General features: G+C 42.9%; 1 protein-coding gene across 1 annotated transcript in view; it reads right to left on the bottom strand.

Moving 5' to 3' along the window:
• LOC124719032 (carbonic anhydrase 2-like) overlaps positions 1 to 25,675 on the bottom strand; it is a 179,579-nt gene that overhangs the window by 20,157 nt on the left and 133,747 nt on the right. Inside the window, exons 6-7 of the mRNA XM_047244701.1 lie at positions 14,246 to 14,378; positions 4,192 to 4,297 (exon numbers count right to left, since the gene is read on the bottom strand). Of these exons, the coding sequence (XP_047100657.1) occupies positions 4,192 to 4,297; positions 14,246 to 14,378 (239 nt within the window). The remainder of the gene's footprint in view (positions 1 to 4,191; positions 4,298 to 14,245; positions 14,379 to 25,675) is intronic.

The following is a 25,675-nucleotide window of genomic DNA, read 5'->3' as shown; positions in this document are numbered from 1 at the left end:
TCATTGGTGACGAAGGCTGGACTTAAGCGGTCGGCACACGGACCGTGCATCCGAACGTTGAGCGTGCCGAGTTTCTGACGTCATAGCGTGGAACAGCACGTTCGGGAGTCTTTCCGAACGTGCAGAGCAATATCTGGGATGCCAGACATTCTGAGCGTGCGTCTGAGCGTTGACCAATGAGATGGCACAACGCCACCTACGTCACACGCACGCCGTCTCCCTTCAGTATGGAGTTGTGAGGCGCCATATTGGCATTCATTCCAAGCCTATATATATATATATATATATATATATATATATATATATATAGGGTGTCCCAGCTATCTTGTCCACCCAAAATATCTCTGGAACAATAACAGCTATTGGAAAACGACTTTCACCGGTATCAATGTAGGGCCGGCGCCCATGAATGTACATATTTGGAAACATTCTAAAACGAAAGCGTATGTGTTTCTTAACACAGACTTATGTTTTTTTAAATGGACCTCCTGTATTTTTTCTTCAGCAATCCATAGCATGACAAAGCACAAACACAATGGCGTTGATTGCATCGCAATATTCCCATTACATCCCGAGATATTGAGACGCGAAGTTGACGCTCGAAACACCCGACATGCGCTGCTAGCGCACGTCCTGAGGCTCAGGCGTGAACCCCATGCTGCCCGTAATCGCGATGTGATTGACATGCGTAATCACACTTCCATACTTATAAAGAGGTCCGAAACGAATAATACGGTCTGCTGTCATCCTGCATTAACGTCGTACATTCCAGCAGGTGTTTATCCCATAGGCTAGAGGTGATGCGGTTCTGTAACATATCTGTGTACCGCAACGTTAGTCACAAAGTTAACTTCGCTTATCGTTAATCTGTGACTAAAAAGGTAATGCCGTTCAACGTTAGAACTTTACTTTACTGTAGATCTAGCGCAAGTGACAGTTAATCATTCACTCGTAGTAGTAAAATTCATGTTGATGGTTTTACTGAAACGAGCAAGTGGACTAAAAGTTTTACCATTGTTTAGGTAAAAATGTTTTGATTTGGGAACTTCAGGTAGGACGTAGAAGATGAATGTAAACATGTTTAACCAATTAGTTTTATTATCACAAAATATCAATGTTATGTTTATCTAATGCGTTAAATGACACATTGTTGCAAACAAATGTTTCTTAACATCACTGGGTAAAATGGCCCTTTGTAGAAACTTCCACTGTGATACTAGCACTACATACTAAACATAGCGTTCACATCTCATGCTCAAAGTGATGCCCATTGGCTTGCATGCATAGGGTCACTCTGCGGATGAAGGATGCCCTACTTCGTGCTACTGTTTCCTCTTTGATGGCTGTACAAGCATCAATAATGCGTTGCTTCATGTCCTCTGGTGTTGTTGGTTCATGTTGGTAAACAGCATCCTTCACTGCTCCCCAAAGAAAATAATCCAGCGGTGTAAGGTCCGGAGATCGGGCAGGCCACCTAACTGGGCCACTTCGTCCAATCCACCTACCAGGGCGTGCGCTAGCAGCGCTTGTCGGGTGTTTCAAGCGTCAACCTCGCGTCTCAATATCTCGGGATGGAATGGGAATATTGCGATGCAATCAACGCCATTGTGTATGTGCTTTGTCATGCTATGGATTGCTGAAGAAAAAATATAGGAGGTCCATTTAAAAAAACATAAGCTTGTGTTAAAAAACACATATGCTTTCGTTTTAGAATGTATCCAAATATGTACACATTCATGGGCCCCAGCCCTACATTGATACCGGTGAAAGTCGTTTTCCAATAGCTGTTATTGTTCCAGAGATATTTTGGGTGGACAAGATATATATATATATGCCGTTTCTGAGCACTAGCAAATTGAGAATCACTGGAAAACCCGTTGTTAGTTGTTATTCGTTCCAATACAATAATGAGAAAGATCACATTCGTGGCAAAATAATTATTGTAACTTGCGTATTATGGGAGTAAGCTATTTGAAGGCAGCGACACACTGAAGATCCACCCAAATGGCATTGTTCTTGGTACAATTTGTTATAATTAAATTTCAATTAGTAACATAATTATCGACGATTAACGTTTTTAGCACGGGGTAACACAATATGGCTACGAGCAAGGATCGTAATGAGTAGCGTCTCTGTCAAATAATGAGTTTTTGTTAGGGCGGTGGTTCGCGTCTTGACACATCCAATTTTTTTTCTAACATTTGCGTTTTTATTAGGTTCTGATACTTTATTATTAGTGTCATATAAGTATACGTTATAATATTTGATGTTATATAAATATAAGCTCACCTTGTTTTGAGGGGCGACTTTGTTCGACTGGCTTAACCTACTAGACAGCTTGCGCTACTTGTATAAAGATATTTTGCCCCTATTTCTTCTACGCTTCGTGATTCACATGTTGCAAAGATACTGCTACTGGGTAGGAACTGTGATCAAGTAAGACCTTGGGTTTTACTAAAATGTCGGAATGATGAAATAATGTTTATTTTATGCGGAGAAGTATTCCAAATTTGTACGGCACTGTTTGTAATGGAGCTTTTATAAGCCTGTGTCCTTATTGACTGGACATGATAATTTCCTTTTCGTGGACGATGAAGGAAATGTGCGTTCTAATAGAGCTAACGTGGGAATTTTACGCGCGCCCGTTGAGTAAACAGTGTGATTTACGAACTAGAAACGTCCCTCAACTGCCGCTGGAGTGCGTTGCGATCGCGTATACCACGTTGGGGCCCACGTACCGTATGCACGAGTCGCATCGTTCCTGAGCGTTCAGCAGCGCGTCGAACTTGGCACGCTCAACGTTGACGTTCGACAGCACGGTCCGTGTGCCGACGGCTTTAGCTCGCCAGTGCCGCAACTGGAGTCCATTAAGTGGTAACAGGTGGTCTTTTCAGATGAATCACGTTTTATGCTCCATCTGACAGATGGGAGTTGGCGTGTACGGCCCTACAATAATCGTTGCAAGGGTCCTGGCCGAAGAAGGGAGCCTTATAGTCGGGCGAACGTTTTCGTGGCGTTTCCTGGATTATCTCGTCATTTTAGAAGGAACAATGGATCAACACGAGTACACATGGCCACCCTTACATGCAGTTTGTGTTTCTCGGCACTATGGCATCTACCTGCAGGACAACACAACGTGTCTCGCAGCTCGCAATGTGCGTGCGTGATTCGAAGATCACCGTACTCCCCGCCACCAAATTCCTTCGAGTTAAATTCAACCGAGATTGTGTGGGACCATCTGGATCGGGTTCTTGACGCAACCCATAAACCTGGCGCAGATGGCCGCGGGGCTGGAGTCGGTATGGCCCCACATCCCTGCCTTCCCGTACGTCTCGCAGCTGTCTGCAGTGCAAAACGTGTCCATACAGGCTTTTGACAGGTGATAACATTAATGTGAGTGGGCCGTAAATTATTATACAATCTTAATACCTCAATAACCTGTTGTACATATCTTTTCGATTTTTTTCGCCCACCTTTCTTTCGAACTCTGGCAGAAACAAGAACAGAACTGTCACAGCAGCCACCACCCTTAGATGTTCACCTTCTGGCTTCCTGTTGGTGTGTCGCTCCCACAGATGTAGGCGACTGTCATCGGTATCAGGTTGAAGTTATCTTTTCTCTACAACTCCGCGTTTGTACGCAGACACATTCAGCTGCGTCAGTCGGAGCGACCAAATCAGCCTCACGTTGACAGTTACGTGTAGCAACGCCAACTTCAGCATAACACAGTAACAAGTAAGTTATAAATATCGCAATTTCTGCAAAACTAGTAATGGGATTTTGAAGAGAGAAATACCACTGAATTCGTCTCTTTCAGAAGTATGCTACTGTATAGTAGCAAAAACGACTGTAGTTCCATTTGAAAAAGTCAAATTGATGTCGATATCCCTGAAATAAATAGAGCTATGAAAACAGACTATAAATAATTTTGTGACGATTTTTCCACAATCAATTTGGATGAAGACAGAGTTATGACGTCTTAGACGATTCAGGAAATATCTGAAGTGAACTGATGAGCTAAATCATCGTGTACTTTGAGGACTATTGACTCACTGAACATACATTTTCAATAAATATTACCTACTGCTTTAGTCTCGATATTTAGATGATAAACACAGCAGTAACTCGGCTGGCAGAGATCAGCCCTGAGTTGCTGCTCGATTAACATACATATAGAGTAGGGCTACTCACCCGGAAGAAGTAGGCAAGCACGAGTACGCCGTTCTTCTGGCTCTTGGCTTTCTCCAGCGACGGGAAGCGCCTGTCAAACGTCACCACGTGCATCTCCATAGCGAACCTGCACAACCACTCCAATTGTCACGTTTAACTCATGAGCAGAGGAAAAATGGTCTGATTTTGTTTAGCTAATCTACATAGGGTTTTAAAAACTAAGCTTTCAATGTGTCCCACATCGAAAGTTTAAAATACACAATTTACAAACATTCCACCAACCGCCTCCTCCCCCCCCCTCCCCCAGCACCTCCCCAGTGGCCCCCTACTGCACCACTTCACAAACTCTGTTCTCAGTCAGCATATTCTCCCTCACATGTTCTAAAACTAGTAGTTTAACCTAAAAAAAGCGAGAGTCAAAGAGAGAAAACGATGAACCTTTGCTGACAACAAAAACACAGAATAATGGCAGCAAAATCAGTTTCATATTAGGTCTGAAAATTTGGCAAATTATGTAACATAACACTGAAAAAGCCTTATTAACTGCAGATGAAATTATAGATCTACTGCAAGTCTCAGACAGCAACATGAACATAAATGTGCAACCGTAATGTATATATTTTTTCAGGCAATATTTCTCTTAAAACTTTTATTAATGTAACTGGCTGAGTACCTGGCCTTGCTAGAGTGTGTATTCATTCCAGTATCCACTTAATCCATCCTCTGCTTCCCCCTCTCTCTGTCCACCTCGTCCCTCCCCCTCTCTGTCTATCTCCTCCAACCCCTCTCTCTCTACTACCTCCACCCCCCAACACCATGTTCATCTGCTTCTGCCCATCTCTTCATTCGTCTTCTTCTGTCCCTTCATCTGCTCCTCCCCATTCCCTTCGTTCATTTCCTTTCTACGTCCATCTCCTGCCCTCCCCTCTTACCAACTCCTCCTCCTCCTCTCTTTCTTTGTCCATTTCCAGCTCCCACTTCTTTCCAGCCATCTCCCCCTCCCACTGTCTATCTCCTCTTCTCCTCCCTGTATGTCCATCTTCTTTTTCCTTCCACACCCTTCTCCCCCACTTTCTGACCATCTCCCTTAGTCCCTATCCTCCTATCCCCCTCTCTGTTGATCTGCTCTTACCACTCCTGATTTCACTCTGCTCCTTCCACTCTGTCCATCTGCTTCTCCATCTCTCTAACTCCTTATACTACTCCCATCTGTCTTTGTCCATCTTTTCTTCCCCCTCTCTCTGTTGATCTTGCTGGCCGCGGTGGTCTCGCGGTTCTAGGCGCGCAGTCCGGAACCGAGCGACTGCTACGGTCGCAGGTTCGAATCCTGCCTCGGGCACGGATGTGTGTGATGTCCTTAGGTTAGTTAGGTTTAAGTAGTTCTAAGTTCTAGGGGACTGATGACCACAGCTGTTAAGTCCCATAGTGCTCAGAGCCAGCCATTTTTGTTGATCTTTTTCTCACCTCCCTCTGTCAACTTTCCGCTCCCCCTCTCTCTCTGTCTCCTCCTCCCCCATATCTGTCTCCATTTCCTCCTTATCCCTCTCTTTCAGTCCACCTCTTGCCCCCCTGTTCTCTCTCCACGGTATAAGCCTCACACCAATAGGAGGTTGCCAATTCTTACTCTCACACTATTTATTTCCACATAGTAAGTAAGATTTGTACCGAATTTGTCTGAGATCGATCCAAGGTTTACAAGGAGCTTTTTACCCATAGTTTCGGTCGCGTACCCACTGCCACATATATTTAACACATTGCACTCATATTCGTACACATATGTCACCAGCATATGTACCGAAATTCGCCGTGCAGCTTCGTTTTCACGCAGCTCAGTGATGCCATACCTTTTGAACTGCAAGCCGCATATATTATATAAATAAAAATAAACTGCCACACGTGTAAAAGCACTTCAGTTTGCGAATGGCTCCACCAATTTGGCTGATTGCTTTCTTATTTGGTTCGTAATTCTTAGGATAAGGTTTACATGAAAGAAAATTTTTGGAAAATCTACAGGAGAAGTCGGAAATTTGTACGGCATTTTTGTATGAAAATCTCAACGAAAGAAATGTCATGTTCAGTTCGACAGTTTTGTTGCCGCCTGTTTTCATAACAACAACAAATTCTGCACTGAATATTCATATTTTACGAATAAGAATACAATTGAAAGAGATATTTCAGCGTGTTATCGATGGTGATCATATCTTTGGTGTGTTGCTAAGATTGAAGTGATATCAGTTCGTGGTAATTTGCTTTGTTGCAAACATTCAACTGATTTCAGTTCGTGCTTCATCTATTTGGAAAAAATGTCACCATTGACTAAAAGTACTGGTAGACGTACATGCAACGAAAGCCAACTACGAGTACATGATCGTCGAGTCAATGAGACTGCGGAAGAGCATAGACAGTATTTGGGGGCAAGTCCAATAACAAATTCTGAAGCGGAATGCATTATGACTCAGGAACAACGAATACAGTCGAATGCTTATTTAACACTATAATTGTGAAACCATAGTCCCAGTACATGAAATTTTTCTTTTTTTTTTTTAACAAAAAAGTGTTACAGTACTGTTTTCAACGAACTACATCGTGATTTTCAAATGTAAAACATCAGTTTGAGAATATATATACGGAATTGTGAGCATACATTATACTCGTATATTCAACAGATGTTCTACATTTGAAAATGACGACGTAGTTCGTTGAAAGTAAATCCATTATATACTCGCTTTTTCTACCATCACGTACAGTCTTTTGACTTCGAGGGTAGTAATCTTAACTAAATTCAATATATTAATTTTATATATAAATATTGAACTGTTTAAATATGTTTACATTTCATAATTAATAGTTTAACATTACGAGGAACAAAATGAAATAGAAAACAATGTTAGCTGTAGGAATCGAACACAAGCTGATGAATTGCTAGTCGATGTGCTTGCCCACTGGGCCACCGAACAACTGCGTCAACCGCTCCTCAGAAATCCCCCACACTCTTCCCTTGCACCATCCTTTACACGCGCTTACGAACAGAATTACTGCCGTAGCGCTGTGGGAAACGTAGCACTTACAGTGTCAGAAGGTACTACGTCACATCAGAGCACGCGCAGTCGAAAACAGACGGATGCGTCCCTTTTTTAGGTCGATTGAAGTGTGGCTGACCATCATTTCAGCACTCAACACTGGTTTCTAGAGAGATAGCACTACAAACCATGTTTTCTGCTGTTTTCGAAGAGAAATGGAGAACTTTTAAAGCGATGTCTGCCTTGGATCCAAAGAGGAAATGGCATGATTTAAATTTGCAGTGTGCTACAGCGCAATAGCATATGATCACTGGCCACCACGAATGCCTTGCGGAATGTATGGGTGCTTCACTGGCCTGTAGTGCCCCGATTCGTCACCCACAGAGTGTCTGTATTGTGATGGGAAGGGATAAACTTTTATACCAGCCTCAAGGCAGTAATCTGCATGAAATGACGCAACCAGCATGGCAAGACATTCCTCAAGGTGGGGTTTGGGGCCTTTTTATTTCCATGGCACAAATATTACCAGACGGTATTCCTGACCATGGGTGTTACGCCACATGGTGATGATGATGATGATGATGATGACGACGATTGGTTTGTGAGGCACTCAACTGTGCCATCATCAGTGCCTATACAAAGTCCCAATTTTACACAGTCCAATCTAGAGACTGTAACGAATGATGATGATGATGATGATGATGATGATGATGATGATCTTGACAGCACAAACACCCAGTCCCCAGGCAGAGAAAAATCCTCAACCCACCCAGGAATTGAACCAGGGACACTGTGGTCCAGATGCAGCAGTGCTAGCCATTAAACCACGAGCTGTGGACGATGTATTCCAAGTTGAAATGGTCCTCACTGTAGATCTCCGTTTTAGCAGATGCTCGAATCGTGCGATGTGCAAGTTTTTAGTGCATTCAGATGTGACAACAGCCAGACGACGGTCTGACTGGGAACGTGATGACAGCCACACTTATTGTCAACGTTCCAATCGATCATGTCTACCACCATAATGGAACAATAGCGTATTGTGGACCATGTACATCATAACCCCATCACATGACCACCTGCCATGCATGAGTAACTAACGGATGCCCCTCAACATTCTGTATCATCCCGCACCACTTTTCTGACACTAGAACCAGCTGCACCACAAACGACTGCATTTTGGGTACTGCCAGGATTGGGAAGAATGGACCACTGATGAATGGCCTCGCACCTTCAGCGATGAACTGCGGATCGGCACTACCCCAGCTGATCATGGTCAATGATAGCGACCTCCAGAAAAAGTCCCACTCTTTCAATGTTTTGGAGAGGCAGAGTAGTGATATTAGTGATATTTCTGGCAGCATCTGGTGTGACGTGACCTAGCACGTGTGACTTCACGTAACGGCTTGCTGTGAATGAGGTTACTCTGATGGCACAATGGATTGTTAACATTTCCTGCATCCTCGTGAGTAACCTCTGATGCGATAGTACCGTGGTGCCATTTTTCAGGATGACAATGCTATCCAACGCATGGCACGTGTGTCTGCGAGCTTTCTGTCTAATGTTGAGGTACTCCTGTCATCAGCAAGATCCTCAGATGTGTTGATGACTGGAAACATGTTGCCTGGTCGGACGAGTCTCGTTTTAAATTTATCGAGCGCATGGACGTGTACAGCTATGACGACGACCTCATGAATCCATGGACACTGTATATCAGCAGGGGACTGTTTAAGCTGGTGAAGGCTCTGTAATGGTGTGGGGCGTGTGCAGTTGGACTGATATGGGACCCGTGATACATCTAGACACGACTCTGACAGATGACACGTACATAATCATCCTTGTCGATTGTGCATTCCGACGGACTTGGGAAGTTCGAGCAGAGCCATGTGACACCCCACACGTCCAGAGTTGCTTCAGAGTGGCTCCAGGAATACTCTTCTGAGTTTGAACACTTTCACTGGCCACCAAACTCCACAGACACGTACATTATTGAGCATATCTGGGATGCCTTGCAACGTGTCTTTCAGAAGACATCTCCACCCCCTCGTACTATTACGGATTTCTGCGGGATTCACGGTGTCAGTTCCCTGCAGCACTACTTCAGACATTAGTCGAGTGGATGCCACGCCGTGTTGCGGCACTTGCGCCTGCTCGCGGGGACCCTACACGATATTAGGCAGGTGTACCAGTTTCTTCGGCTCTTCAGTGTATATTACGGTAGACCAATCAAAATACACTGGCGTGCAAAACTTAAGGACCAAAATAATTTTTAATGATGTTTCACTGTCAAGTAATATAGCTCAATGAAACTTGAACTATACAAAGAATTGCTATAGCACAGTATGGAAGGTAAACTGAGAAAAAGACACGCAGTGAGAGAAACAGAAACGGTACTTTTATTCAAAGACAATTGATTACCCTGAAGTCACGACGAGACATGATGGTGCTCTGGACGTTATGAAAGGCGGGACATGGTTGTTAACAGCGTGTGTGATCGTCACGAACGGCAACGCACGCTCTTCGCAACGCGGCTGATGAGGAGTTGTTGTGGTGGGACGTTCAACTGCTCCACCAGTACGGATGACAAGTGCTGGATGGTCTTACTGCAGTACGTCTCCCCAACGAGCCCCACAAGTGCTCGATAGGATTTAAGTCGCAGAGACGGGCGGACCACTCCATTCGGCGATCCAAGAGTTACTCCACCTGCGCATTTCAATGTGGTCGACCATTGTCATCTATAAAACTGAAGTCTGCGCCTACTGCGCCACTCAAAATACGCACACACGGGATGACTAGAGTGTCACATTAATGACGGGCGGTTAGTGTACCATCAACAAAGATCTGGAGGTCAGTACACCCATGCGGTATAATGTCTCCGTACAGCATACCTCGACTACCAAAACTATCATGTTCGACAATGATCCTAGGTGCACTACATGTTGCCATATTTCGCCATATGAGGATTGTCCAGTATTGCCGAACAAGATGGTTTAGGTGGGTAAGGTGTTGTGGTGTGGGGACACTACACTGAGGTAACAAAATTCATCGAGTAATTATAGTATCGCGTTGTTGTTGTTGTTGTTGTGGTCTTCAGTCCAGAGACTGGTTTGATACAGCTCTCCATGCTACTCTATCCTGTGCAAGCTCCTTCATCTCCCAGTACCTACTGCAACCTACACCCTTCTGAATCTGCTTAGTGTATTCATGTCTTGGTCTCCCTCTACGATTTTTACCCTCCACGCTGCCTCCAATACCAAATTGGTGATCCCTTCATGCCTCAGAATATGCCCTACCAACCTATCCCTTCTTCTCGTCAACTTGTGCCACAATCTCCTCTTCTCCCCAATTCCATTCAATACCTCCTCATTAGTTATGTGATCTACACATCTAATCTTCAGCATTCTTCTGTAGCACCACATTTCGAAAGCTTCTATTCTTTTCTTGTCTAAACTATTTATCGTCCACGTTTCACTTCCATACATGGCTACACTTCTTGACACTTAAATGTATACACGATGTTAACAAATTTCTCTTCTTCAGAAACGCTTTCCTTGCCATTGGCAGTCTACATTTCATATCCTCTCTACTTCGACCATCACCAGTTATTTTGCTCCCCAAATAGCAAAACTCGTTTACTGCTTTAAGCGTCTCATTTCCTAATCTAATTCCCTCAGCATTACCCGATTTAATTCGACTACGTTCCATTATCCTCGTTTTGTTTTTGTTGATGTTCATCTTATACCCTCCTTTCAAGAAACTGTCCATTCCGTTCAACTGCTCTACCAGGTTCTTTGCTGTCTCTGACAGAATTACAATGTCATCGGCGAACATCAAAGCTTTTATTTCTTCTCCATGGATTCTAATTCCTACTCCGAATTTTTCTTTTGTTTCCTTTACTGCTTGCTCAATATACAGCTAGAATAACATTGGGGATCGCCAATACAAGGTGTAAAAGGGCAGTACATGGGTGGAATTATTATTTGTCCTCACGTGAAAAGGTGTCTGATGTGCTTATAGCCGCACGATGCGTATTAACAGACTAAGAATGCGGAGCTAGACGCATTGAACATCTCATTTCCTTAGAGAATTCCATATTCCGAGACCAACAGTGTCAAGAGTATGCCGAGAATAGCAAAATTCAGGCATTACCACTCACCACGGATAATGCAGTGGCCGACGGCCTTCACGACCGAGAGCAATGGCGTTTGCCTAGAGTTGTGAGTGCTAACAGACAAGCAAAACTGCGTGAAATAACCGCAGATGTCAATATCGGACGTACGACGAACGTATCCGTTAGGACAGTGTGGCGAAATTTGGCGTTAGTGGACTACGGCAGCAGACGACTGACGCGAATGCCTTTGCCAACAGCACAACACCGCCTGCAGCGTCTCTAAAAAATGGTTCAAATGGCTCTCAGCACTATGGGACTTAACTTCTGAGGTCATCAGTCCCCTATAACTCAGAACTACTTAAACCTAACTAACCTAAGGACATCACACACATCCATGCCCGAGGCAGGATTCGAACCTGCGACCGTAGCGGTCACGCGGTTCCAGACTGAAGCGCCTAGAACCGCACGGCCACACCGGCCGGCTGCAGCGTCTCTCCTGGACTCGTGACCATATCGGTTGGACCCTAAAACTGTGGCCTGTTCAGACGAGTCCCGATTTCAGTTTGTACGAGGTGATGGTAGGGTTAGAGTGTGGTGCAGACCGCACGAAGCCATGGATCCAAGTTGTTAACAAGGCACTGTACAATCTGGTGGTGGCTCCATAACGGTGTGGGCTGTGTTTATGTGGAATGCACTGGGTTGGGTTGTTTGGGGGAGGAGACCAGACATCGAGGTCATCGGTCTCATCGGATTAGGGAAGGACGGGGATGGAAGTCGGCCGTGCCCTTTCAAAGGAACCATCCCGGCATTTGCCTGGAGCGATTTAGGGAAATCACGGAAAACCTCAATCAGGATGGCCGGACGCGGGATTCAACCGTCGCCCTCCCGAGTGCGAGTCCAGTGTGCTAACCACGGAATGCACTGGGCCCTTTGGTCTAACTGAACCTATCATTGCCGGCCGCGGTGGCCGTGCGGTTCTAGGCGCTGCAGTCAGGAACCGCGGGACTGCTACAGTCGCAGGTTCGAATCCTGCCTCGGGCATGGATGTGTGTGATGTCCTTAGGTTGGTTAGGTTTAACTAGTTCTAACTTCTAGGGGACTGATGACCTAAGATGTTAAGTCCCATAGTGCTCAGAGCCATTTGAACCATTTTTGAACCTATCATTGACTGGAAATGGTTATGTGCAGCTACTGGGAGACCATTTGCAGCCATTCATGAGTTTCATATTCCGAAACAATGATTGAATTTTTGTGGATGACGATGCACCATGTCACCGGGCCAGAATTCTTTGTATTGGCGTGGAGAACATTCTGGACAGTTCGAGTGAATGGTTTGGACACCCAGATCGCCCGACATGAGTCCCATCGAACATTTATGGCACATAAGTGACAGGTGATTTCGTGCCGAAAATTCTGCATCGATAACACTTTCGCTTTTATGGACGGCTGTAGAGGGAGCATGGCTGAATACCGGGTGATCAAAAAGTCAGTATAAATTTGAAAACTTAATAAACCACCGAATAATGTAGATAGAGGGGTAAAAATTCACACACATGCTTGGAATGACATGGGGTTTTATTAGAACCGAAAAAAAACACCCCATACTGCTAGACGCGTGAAAGATCTCTTGCTCGCGTCGTTTGGTGATGATCGTGTGCTCAGCCGCCACTTTCGTCATGCTTGGCCTCCCAGGTCCCCAGACCTCAGTCCGTGCGATTATTGGCTTTGGGGTTACTTGAAGTCGCAAGTGTATCGTGATCGACCGACATCTCTAGAGGTGCTGAAAGACAACATCCGACGCCAATGCCTCACCATAGCTCCGGACATGCTTTACAGTGCTGTTCACAACATTATTCCTCGACTACAGCTATTGTTGAGGAATGATGGTGGACATATTGAGCATTTCCTGCAAAGAGCTTCATCTTTGCTTTGTCTTACTTTGTTATGCTAATTATTGCTATTCTGATCAGACGAAGCGCCATCTGTAGGACATTTTTTGTACTTTTGTATTTTTTTGGTTTTAATAAAACCCCATGTCATTCCAAGCATGTGTGCCAATTTGTACCTCTCTATCTACATTATTCCGTGATTTATTCAGTTTTCAAATGTGTACTGACTTTTTGATCAGCCAGTATTTCTGCAGGGCAGTAACTTATCCACACCACATGTAGCTGCTGCACTACACCGGACAAAAAGAGTCCTGACACGATATTTCAAGGTATCCGAAGACTTTAGTCACCTCCGTGTAATGTTGTATGGCCATACGGACCTCCTCTTGGAAAATGATACAGTCACCGGTCGTCGTTAAGTAGTCATTGTACTCCATCCCAGTGTGCGTCTTTTAAATGGTGCATTCGGCCCTCACTTCATTTTTAAGGATGACAATGCGCGACCGCATCAAAGCGCACAGGTGGAGGAGCTCCTGGAACGGTAGTATACTCTGCGAATGGTGTGGCCTGATATCGTGCACACGTGGGATGGATTGATGACGCGTATTGCAGCACGCCCACACGTACCATCCTAGAAGTGTAACGCCCCACCACAAGAACTCCTTACCTACATCGAGCCCAAAACGGGAGCACCTTGCAGAGAATGCTATGCCGTCCTTGGTGATCACAGACCCTCTGAAGAACCGTGGCCGTCTTTTGTAATGTCCTGGATATCATCTTGAATCGCACTGTCCTCAGTCTTTTTCTTTATCTGTGAAGTGTCATTTCTGTTGGTATTATTGCGTATTTCTTTCTGTTATCTTCTGTACCGTACTCGAGCACTTGTTTCTGTGTATGGCCGAAGTTTCATCAAGCTATATTACTTGGGAGTGACACATCACGCAAAAAGTTACTTTGGCCCTCAAGTTGTGCCCACTACTGCACACACTAGCGTGTTTTCACTAATCAACCAACCGGGCGCTGAGCCACAGTGCCAGCCAGCTAGCTAGGCTACGTACCTCTCGCCGTTGAGCGTGTGCTCGCTGCCGCCCCAGTGGAAATGCGCGCTGTCCAGCCTGTAGCGGCGCTCCGAGTCAGACAGCCACACCACCGGCACCTCCTTCTCGCTCAGGTACGTCGACTTCACCGACACTGCAGCACCACACACACACACCTGCCGTCCTACAGAGCTCACTACCTCCACATTACTGCTCTATGACAGCGTGATCAGTGGTACACCCCCCCCCCCCCCCTTTGTAGTGAAGAATACGGTACAGTGATTTAAATTCATTTCGCGACCCATTAAAATTTCTCAAACTTCACATTTCTTTTTTTTTTTTTACAATGCACATGTTATTAGCGTAACAGTTACGTGTTTAACAAAATAAAATGCATATAGCAAAATCCTAATTTCATTCGAGTAATGCAGCTCCAAAACTGTTACAGGGTTACAAATTTTGTGCATTCGAGTAACTAGAAATACTATTATTATTCTTTCTTTTCTCAGTCGTCATGTCTGGTCAAAAATGGAAAGTGACGCGGACCTTGTTCACGCGTGACTTCCTTTCAACTGTACGGTATATGTTACACTGCATTTAGGAACTTTCGGGTAATTGAACATGTATCAATAATTACAGATTTCTGTAGTTGTATATATGAGTTTGGATGTAGCTGTATTGCATTGGTGTACTGGTGTATATTGTGTGGTATGACTGCTGTAGTTGATAGTATAATTGGTATAATGTCAACTTTATCCTCATGCCACATGTCCTTGATTTCCTCAGCCAGTTGGATGCATTTTTCAATTTTTTCTCCTCTTTTCTTTTGTATATTCGTTGAATTGGGTATGGATATTTCGATTAGTTGTGTTAATTTCTTCTTTTTATTGGTGAGTATGAAGTCAGGTTTGTTATGTGGTGTTGTTTTATCTGTTATAATAGTTCTGTTCCAGTATAATTTGTATTCATCATTCTCCAGTACATTTTGTGGTGCATACTTGTATGTGGGAACGTGTTGTTTTATAAGTTTATGTTGTAAGGCAAGCTGTTGATGTATTATTTTTGCTACATTGTCATGTCTTCTGGGGTATTCTGTATTTGCTAGTATTGTTCATCCGCTTGTGATGTGATCTACTGTTTCTATTTGTTGTTTGCAAAGTCTGCATTTATCTGTTGTGCTATTGGGATCTTTAATAATATGCTTTGTGTAATATCTGGAGTTTATTGTTTGATCCTGTGTTGCAATCATGAATCCTTCCATCTCACTGTATATATTGCCTTTTCTTAGCCATGCATTGGATGCGTCTTGATCGATGTGTGGCTGTGTTAGATGATACGGGTGCTTGCCATGTAGTGTTTTCTTTTTCCAATTTACTTTCTTCGTATCTGTTGATGTTATGTGATCTAAAGGGTTGTAGAAGTGATTATGAAATTGCATTGGTGTAGCCGATGTATTTATATGGGTGATTGCTCTGTGTATTTTGCTAGTTTCTGCTCGTTCTAGAAAGAATTTTCTTAAATTGTCTACCTGTCCATAATGTAGGTTTTTTATATCGATAAATCCCCTTCCTCCTTCCTTTCTGCTTAATGTGAATCTTTCTGTTGCTGAATGTATGTGATGTATTCTATATTTGTGGCATTGTGATCGTGTAAGTGTATTGAGTGCTTCTAGGTCTATGTTACTCCATTTCACTACTCCAAATGAGTAGGTCAATATTGGTATAGCATAAGTATTTATAGCTTTTGTCTTGTTTCTTGCTGTCAATTCTGTTTTCAGTATTTTTGTTAGTCTTTGTCCATATTTTTCTTTTAGTTCTCCTTTAATATTTGCATAATCTATTCCTATTTTTTGTCTGTATCCTAGATATTTATACACATCTGTTCTTCCGATCGCTTCTATGCAGTCGCTGTGGTTATCCAATATGTAATCTTCTTGTTCAGTGTCTTCTCCCTTGACAATGCTATTTTTCTTACATTTGTCTGTTCCAAAAGCCATGTTTATACCATTGCTGAATACTTCTGTTATCTTTAGTAATTGGTTGAGTTGTTGATTTTTTGCTGCCAGTAGTTTTAGATCATCCATGTGTAGCAAATGTGTGATTTTGTGTGGGTATGTTCCAGTAATATTGTATCCATAATGTGTATTATTTAGCATGTTGGATAGTGGGTTCAGAGCAAGGCAGAACCAGAAAGGACTTAATGAGTCTCCTTGGTATATTCCATGCTTAATCTGTATTGGCTGTGATGTGATATTATTTGAATTTGTTTGGATATTAAGTGTGGTTTTCCAATTTTTCATTACTATGTTTAGGAACTGTATCAATTTAGGATCTACTTTGTGTATTTCCAATATTTGTAGTAACCATGAGTGGAGTACACTATCAAAAGCTTTTTGGTAATCAATGTATGTGTAGTGTAGCGACCTTTGTTTAGTTTTAGCTTGATATGTCACCTCTGCATCTATTATCAGTTGCTCTTTACATCCTCGTGCTCCTTTGCAACAGCCTATTTGTTCTACATTTATAATTTTGTTCTGTATTGTATGTCTCATTAATTTCTGTCTAATGACTGAAGTTAATATTTTGTATTTTGTTGGTAGGCATGTTATGGGGCGATATTTAGCTGGGTTTGCTGTGCCTGCTTGATCTTTAGGTTTCAGATAAATTATTCCATGTGTAAGTGTATCGGGGAATGTGTATGGGTCTGCAATGTAACTGTTAAATAATTTAGTTAGATGTGAATGTGTTGAGGTGAACTTCTTTAGCCAGAAATTTGCTATTTTATCTTTTCCAGGGGCTTTCCAACTGTGAGTAGAATTAATTGCTTGGGTCACTTCATGTTGCAAAATTATCACTTAAGGCATTTGTGGTATCATCTTGTATGTGTCTGTTTCTGCTTGTATCCACCGTGCATGCCTGTTATGTTGTACCGGGTTTGACCATATGTTGCTCCAGAAGTGTTATGTTTGGTGGGTTGTCTATTTTAATGTGTGTCGGGTAAAATTTCTTTTGGTTTGTGTTGAATGTTTGGTGTTGTTTACTTCTATTTTCACTATTTTTGTATCTTCTAAGTCGTTTGGCCAGTGCTTGTAATTTCTGCTTCTTTTCATCTAATTGCTCTATCGCTTCTTGTTGTGAGATTTTACCTAACCTTTCTCGTTTTTTTTCTGACATTTCATTTCTTATAAATTGTGTTAGCTGTCCGATGTCTTTTCTCAGTTTTTCTATTCTGATCTGTAGCCTGTGTTGCCATGCTGGTTTTGTGGGTTTCTTCTGTGGGTTGGTTCTGATCTCTGCCTAGTGTGTATATTTAGAGTAGTGAGTGCTCCTATATCAACCAGTAGTTGTAACTCTTCCATAGTTGTGTTTTCATTTATTTTGTTGTGTATGATTGTGTTGATAATTTTTATTGTTGTTTCGACTTGTGGGTTATTTGGCGGTATATGCAACAATGGTCTAATGTCTGTATTTGTGTCTTTGTATTCTATATATGTCAGCTGAAATTTTTCTTCTATATCTAACATGTGTGTCACTTCATCTTCTATTTGTGCTTGTTCTGGTGGCTGTCTTAAGATTTCGTTTTCCTCTGATTGTTTGCTTGATGCATGTTGTTCTTTGTTTGTTTGCTCTGGGATGTTTGAGTCCATTACTGTATTTTCTTCTTCTTCTGATTGCACATTATTTTGTTTCAGTATTTGTTGTACTTGTTGTTTGATGTTTTCTAATTCTGAATGGGGTATCCTGTTATTTTTGATTATTACATGGATCTGATCAGCTAGTTGTTGTTCTGTTAAAAACTTTAATTCTGGGTATCTGGTAATAAATGTTGTGTATACTTGTGATCTGTATCTAGTTGTGTTGGTTCCTAGGTTTGTTGCTTGGTAATAACAGCACATGAGGTATCGATTGACTTCATCTGACCATCTCATCCTCTGTCTTTGTTTTCCTTCTAGGGTGGTTGCAGGAAGCATATCCTGTAAAACACCTCTATTTGGATTTAAATCATTTTCCAGTTGGCTAGCAGTGTCGTTACCATTGTGGGCGGGCATGGGGTTCAAGCGTCGTCCCCGACCATGACGGCGCTTGTCCGAGGCATCTTTAGTTCTGTCCTGAACCAAGTAATCACACTGAAAGGGGGGTTAGCCCTATTAGTGGTTTGTTCTTTTCGTCGCCTTTTACGACTGGCAGAACATACCAGAGGCCTATTCTTTTCCCGGGCCTCCACAGGGTTTATTATTATTATTATTATTCAGGTATGCTGCATCCATCTGAATGTACTCCTTGATGATTAAATCCCGCCAGAACTACCAAATTGCAGGGGTATTGATTGCTATGTTTCAGCCATTGTTGTTAAAAGTCCGTGACTTTTGTGTGTAAGTAACTTCGGTTGATTTCACTCGTCAGCCGGGGTGTGGTAGGGTGGGTGCCTGAGTCTGTGTGAAGCCAGTGCATCGTAGCCCTGTTAACACGGCTGTTATCTTGGAAGGTGGGACGAATTAATCATGAAGTTGTCTAACGAAAGGCAACACTTGACCTTCACGAATCTTAAAGAAGAACACCTTTGTTCAAGTTCTAGGTAATTTGAATGTGCGCCCAAATCGTAGTATGAAAAAACCTCAAAACATGACAGAAACACCTGCGGCCTAAGCTACACCGTCCACACACTGTTAACTAAACGGCTGTGTGGGCTGTCTCTGCACACAGCGCCTTTCAGCATTTGGAAAGAGTCTAAACTACAGGTCCTCGCACCACTCTACAAGACTACAGTCAGCCACTGCCCAGTTTGTGTGTTGTTTGGCGTAACAATGAAGTGCAGATTTGTCTGCCGGTGTGTGCCTTTTGCAAGGGCCCCGACTCCAAATATTCGCTGCACGCAGTTACCTTCGCAGCGTTCACTGGGAAAGTGGTCGAGACGGGCCTGCAGCCACTGACGCCTGCAGTTCTTATCGTCCCCGCCCCCTGTCGGTCAGCGTCTTTTTACATTCGCTATTCTTACGCCTTGTCACAAGGCTGCGAGTGGTACAGCATTTGTAGACACGTCAGAAGTTCGTGTGGTCGTGGACACGTCCAAACACGGCAGCTCTTTTGCGCCACTGTGTCACGTCTGTACGTCGCATCGTCTTATTACACTGATTCCACACATGATACGAGGGCTATCCACAAAGTACATTACGTTTTCGTTTGTGTCCGTTAGGGGCGGGGCTAGCGCGGCCATCTTGGTCTCATGGCATTCCGCCGCTCAGTCGGCATCCTGCCGTGCTAGTGAGAGGTTCATGCTGTACTCCGTTGAGTTACTGTGACAGTTTGAAATGTCAGCATTAAGTGAAAATGCCGCGAAGTGTGAAGTGCGTGCTGTAATAAGGTTTCTGACTGCAAAAAACTGTACACCGATAGAAGTCTATCGGCAGCTTTGTGAAGTGTATGGGGACAACATAATCACTGAAGGTGAAGTGCGTCAATGGGTCATAAAATTTAAAAATGGCCGAACTAACGTTCACGACGAAGAGCGAAGTGGAAGACCCGGCATAGTGACTGCCGAACTTGTCGAAAAAGTCGATGCTGCGGTCCGTGAAAACTGTAATTTCACAATAACGAAACTCTCTATGAGTTTTCCACAAATTTCACGAAGTTCGTTGCACGAAATCATTACCGAAAAGCTCGGTTACCACAAGTTTTGTGCAAGGTGGATACCAAAAATCTTGACAGAGATTCACAAAAATCAGCGAATGGCTGCAGCGTTAACGTTTTTGGACACTTACGAGAAAGATGGCGACTCATTACTCGATCGCATCGTTACTGGTGACGAAACATGGGTTAAGCATGTGAACTGCGAGACGAAATTGTAGTCAATGCAGTGGGAGCACACAAATTCCCATCAAAAACCCAAGAAATGCGTGCAGACAATGTCGGCAAGGAAGGTGATGGCGACTGTCTTTTGGGACAGAAAAGGTGTGATTTTTGTGGATTTCCTGGAAAGAGGCACTACAATAAACTCTCAAAGGTATTGCCAAACTCTGAACAACCTCAGAAGAGCAATACAAAACAAGCGCAGGGGAAAGTTGGGCTCAAAGATCTTGCCGATTCAGGACAACGCCCGGGCCCACACGGCAAATGCCACTCGTGAAGTTCTCGAATCTTTTAAGTGGGAGTTGTTTCCTCATCCGCCGTACAGTCCCGACCTGGCACCGAGCGACTTCACTTATTCCCAGCAATGAAGAAGTGGTTGGCTATGCAGCGTTTTGGTGACGACGCACAGCTTCAAGAAGAGGTAACCACGTGGTTGAAGGTGCAGGCGGCCGAATTTTACGACGAAGGAATTTCCAAGCTCGTCCATCGCTACGATAAGTGCCTTAATTTAAATGGCAACTATGTAGAAAAGTAGTATTTAAGTGTGGCTTTCATCTGTATATAATAAAAAAAATTCCAATACTTTATTTATTTTTAATTCCAAAACGTAATGTACTTTGTGGATAGCCCTCGTATTTGTACATTGGGCCACCCCTCCAAGAGCACCTAACGGCGAGGTAGAGACGTGCAGTTCTGAATTGATGTCAGTCGGACGGCTGTCGGACGTCGGGGCACGCGCGACTCGTATGCTAAAAGGCTAATATGTAGATTTTCTTTCTGTGTGATTGTTGTCAATAAAAGGTGTTTCTCTACACATGTTGGCATTCAATGCAATCCGAATGGATCGGAATCATTATACAGTCCTTTAAATACCTGGTCCTCCAGTAAAATTGATGATTCAAATTTCTGCGGGCGCTAACATCATGAATATGTATGTAAAACTGACTAGTCCACCGAAGTTCAGGGTAGTAATATCCTTCAAATTACATTTCACATGTATGATTTTTTCTTCGCCACATACAGCGGACATACCACTTTATGTGGAAGTTCTGTGACGTGGTAACATAGATGCGAAAAAAAAAGAAAAAAAAAAAAAAAGAAACATTGCATTCTACTACAACACACCAAACCAATAAAACCATTAGACGTGCATAAATAAATTACGTAAAAACCAACTGGAAGACAAATAACGAATAATAGTGGACGATTAACAAAGACAATACAAGAAAACAAACAAAGAACAACGTGAAAAAGTACATCTCCATGTACGTATCTGTATTTGTCAAAATTGTAAGTAAAAGTTTACATACAATACAAAAAAAAACCAGGTGGCATCAAATGTTTAGACAAAGGTGCATGTCCTACGAGCGTTTCCGATACTGGTGATCATAGATCGCACTTTGTTTCTGTCACTTTTTTTTTCTTTTTCTCCGTTCAATTCGAACACCTACGTCATTTAAATACAAAATTCATCAAAAATATATGCTATTCAACACATCTAATTGTAATTTTTATAAAAAAAAGCACGTCTTCACTTTTCTAATTACAAATAGCACGCAAAAATTTTTAATTACCTATCTTTTATAAAGGAATGTTAATCAAGACGGTATAATTTAAAAAATTACAAATTAATTTTTATTTATCTTTTTGTATTTTACAGTTCACATAAATGTTCACAGAACTTGCACCTGTGTTTACAAATTTTATTCCACCAGGATTTTTTAAAGGGCTAACTGAGGTTGAACACATCGGTTTCTGTTTTTTTCTGTTCAACCAATTAAGGAATCACACCGAGGCCGAACATTAGTTTTAAACAGTGGGGAATGAAACGAGACAATAATCAAACAGAAAGTAAGCTAATATGTGAGGACATTGGAATTTAGGACATTGGAAAAACTGTAGCTATTTTTGCTACATTTTAAATGAGAAAGCTAATCGAAGAATAAATGATATCTTGTTTGTTTGCATTTTACTCTTCTTCTTTCCTTCGAACTCATGCCCCCCCCCCCCCTCCCACGCTCCCCTCCAACACACACACACACACACACACACACACTCCAGGTGAGCAGTTTACCACATAGCCACACCGATTATCGACAGTTTAGCATATTAAAAATGGTCGAAAAACTTTAAAGTCGAGTTCCTCGAGTATTTTTCGCGTTTCATCGAACTAACGGGCGGGTGTAATTAAAGTGCTACTACTCACGCAGGTCTAATGTGCGCTGTAATTGTAGCATGGCAGCGAAACTTGGTAGATATGCTAATCCGTTAAAACGGGACCAGTATACGCTGGAATTAAATTAGTTCCAATTATGGCCACCAGGTGCGCATCTGTACAGTATCTCGTCGACGTCTCTGGCGCTGATATTGGGCAAATTGTGTAACTTACAGTTAATAATAAAACCAACATTATGCTTTTCTCACTGGTTTGACCTTTTCTGCCCATGTCCCATTCTTAATGCATTACATACGGAAACATTTCTATACGTCTTCCTTGTATTCACAGCGCCATATTTGCACCTGGTGACCAAAATTGCAGTTAACTTTTTTCCAACGTAAAGCGATTCCGCATTAGAATATCTACCAAGTTTCGCTGCCATACGATAATTAAGTGCTCCCTGGACCTCTGTGAGTAACTGAACATTGATTATAACGACTAGATACTTTGGAAGAGGTATATTTGAGTTCTGAACTACACATACCATAAACATAAAAAATTACAAAAATCTGATCGTCGTGTCGTCCCCTTATGAGACTGGTCGTCTGCAGTTGGTGTTCTGCTTAGCAGTTTTTCCCTCAGTCGTAGTAAGCAGCCAGCGAAAACTGTCCATCGACATACGCCTAAAATTTTGAAATAGGTCTAATGAAGGCCGGGTTTGTAATTCAGTCACTGGTGCCCATCCACTGCGTGTTTGATGCTTCTGCAAAAATTCAGACACCCATACTTTTTTTTTCTTTTGCTGCTTCGCATAACCAGCAGCACAACTGCCACACACAAGAATCCCGTCCAGGTATCACTGTTTTTATCGCGACTGTTTCACTACGGTAGCGCTCAATCGGGCGAAATCTGTGTGTTGTCTTTTACTGTGTGATCGCCTTTTCGGAAGTCAAAGCGAGTGGTAATGAATAGCGATTTCTCTGCGGAATGCCCATGCGCTTATATTGGGAGCTGTGAATGGGCACATTACCCGCTGCAAGCCTTTCGACATACCGCTACTTTAGTGACCTCACGCGGCAAACTCGGTGTTTAAACTTCCAAGCAGCTTTCTAGATGCCCTCACAAGGCTCAATGGGCGACCTTGCGAACTTTTTCGCAGAAAAAAAATTTAGGGAGTGGTCCGGATTTGAACCTTTTTTTTTTTTTTTTTTTAACGTATATAAACTTTTATTTACAATTTTTAACAATTACATATCTTTACATGAAATTGTATATTTTCTCGTTTTCAGTTCTGATTGTTCTTTTAGTAGTCTCTTGGCTGAGTTACAACACTTTTATTCACTGAGTGTCCTTTATATAAGTTTTTCCCTTCAATGTTTATGGTTTTTTTATACATAAAAAAGAAACTGCATTACTTTGATTTTTTTTATAAATTGAATTTAAATTAATTTTAAGTTTTTTTTTTTTTTTCCCCGTATGGTATTTGAATACACCTATTTTGGCATGTTCGCTATGTGTTTGCCAAAGGCTAAAGGAGAATATGGGCCAGAACATCTATGTGCATAAATGATGAATGGGGAAGTTATTTAGTGTACTGTGTGAGAGTGGACGCAACAGTTCCACGGAAAATTTGGGGCAGAGAAAGTCTAAAGTTAGAATTTTTGTAAATCGCAAAGGGGTATGCAACGTTTTGGCACATGATGCGCCGAACTTTATAAATGTATATAACTATATCTATACACACGGATACATCAAAGGAATAAACACAGACAACAACAAAAAAAAAAAAAAACCTACAAAACAACAAAAAAAAATGATTATAGAAGAGAGAGAGAGAGACAGAGAGAGAGAGAGAGAGAGAGAGAGAGAGAGAGGGGAAAAAAAAACGTACCTTGAATGGAGATGGCGAGAGTACACATTAATTACATGAAATACACTGTTTGACATTTCGCTGTTACCTTGGAACACGTCTTGTATCCTTTGCACTAAATTAAAAACTGATCATTTCCTTTTGCCTGCTTTATTTGGCTATTGGGCACTGGACACTGTATGGCTATGATTGGCACACGTCACTCTCACTTTGGCACTGCTACACGTACCCACTTTCACTCTGCGCGCATTTTCACAACACTTTCGCAATGCACCACTCTTGCCGTCGGGGCTTTGGAGGGATTGGTGGGCGACGTCCTCAGCGACTGGGGTGTGGGTGTTGTGGGAGGGCGTCGGTCACGTCGTGTTGAAGGCGTCTCGGAAGGCGGCGTCCAGCGGGACCTGCAGGAAGTTCTGGAAGGTCTCTCGGTACTTGGAGCGTTGTTTGGCCCTCCTGTGTTCCTCCCACAGGTCCGTGAGGAACTGCGCCTTGTCGGTCTGCCGTTTCGTGACGATGGCGTGTGCCGTCATGGCGATGATCCACATTGTGGCCAGGCGTTTCGCTTTGGGGAAAGGCTTCGCGTCCGGGACAGTGACAGCTGAGACATGTATCGCCCTCTCGTCGGTTCTGTTGATGTGGGCGATCATTTTTCTCGCTGCCGCCCATATTTCCCCGCTCTCTCTGCAGCCAAAACGATGCTCGATGGTGTCGGTCTGGTTGCAGAGCTCGCAGTTTGGGGATTCCCGCATTTTTATGCGTGCCAGTTTTTCGTTTGTCGGCACTGTTTTGTGGATGATTTTATACCACGTGTCCCTGGCGTGCTCAGGAAGTGTCCGTTCCGAGACATTCTTCCAGACCTGTGCCCAGTCATGGTCTGGAAAACTCGTCTCTATTTTGGACTTTCTTGCCTTCCCCCTCAGAGCGCTGTAGATGTTCCTCGCCGTTCTTTGCTGTGGGTTGGCAACGACCGCGGTGATGTAACTCTTGTCGATTGCCATCTGTTTTATGTGCCGCAACTTGAATGGTATGTTCGTAGTGTCTACAGGAGCCTCTTCAGATTCAGGTTTATATTGGTTTATCAGGCTGGACGTTATACTCGGGACCTCTGCAGTAGTAGCCAAATACGCTATCCATTACGCCACACAACCACCTTGATACAATCGCTATGTATTATGAAGTCTACGTGAAGAACAAGAAAACAAAATATAACAAAATCTGATGGCAAACTAACAGTCGGCATTATCATCTGCGATTGAAGCAGCGGTGGGGACGTCTCTTGATTTTGATTTGTCTGCTAAGATTTTACGTGATTAATAAAAATGTTTCTTGAAATGTTGCACACTTCAAATCGGGACCAACATTCCTAACTACCACCATAGTACCAGAATTTTCAGTAAATGCGACCTGTGTTACAATTCTAAACGTTGAAACAGTTTATGACATTTCAGCTGCTAATATTTTGCGCAGCTGATCTGAATTAACGTCTTGTACTTACACAGAACCGAATCCTTGCCCCCTGCACCAAGAATAAAAAATTATCTGCTCCCCTGTTGTCCGGATATCACTGTTGTTAACGC

The sequence above is a fragment of the Schistocerca piceifrons genome, chromosome 10, assembly GCF_021461385.2.
Source record: "Schistocerca piceifrons isolate TAMUIC-IGC-003096 chromosome 10, iqSchPice1.1, whole genome shotgun sequence".
NCBI lineage: Eukaryota > Metazoa > Arthropoda > Insecta > Orthoptera > Acrididae > Schistocerca > Schistocerca piceifrons.
The sequence above is the reverse complement of the archived record's forward strand: the minus strand, read 5'-3'. Positions and strand labels throughout refer to the sequence as shown.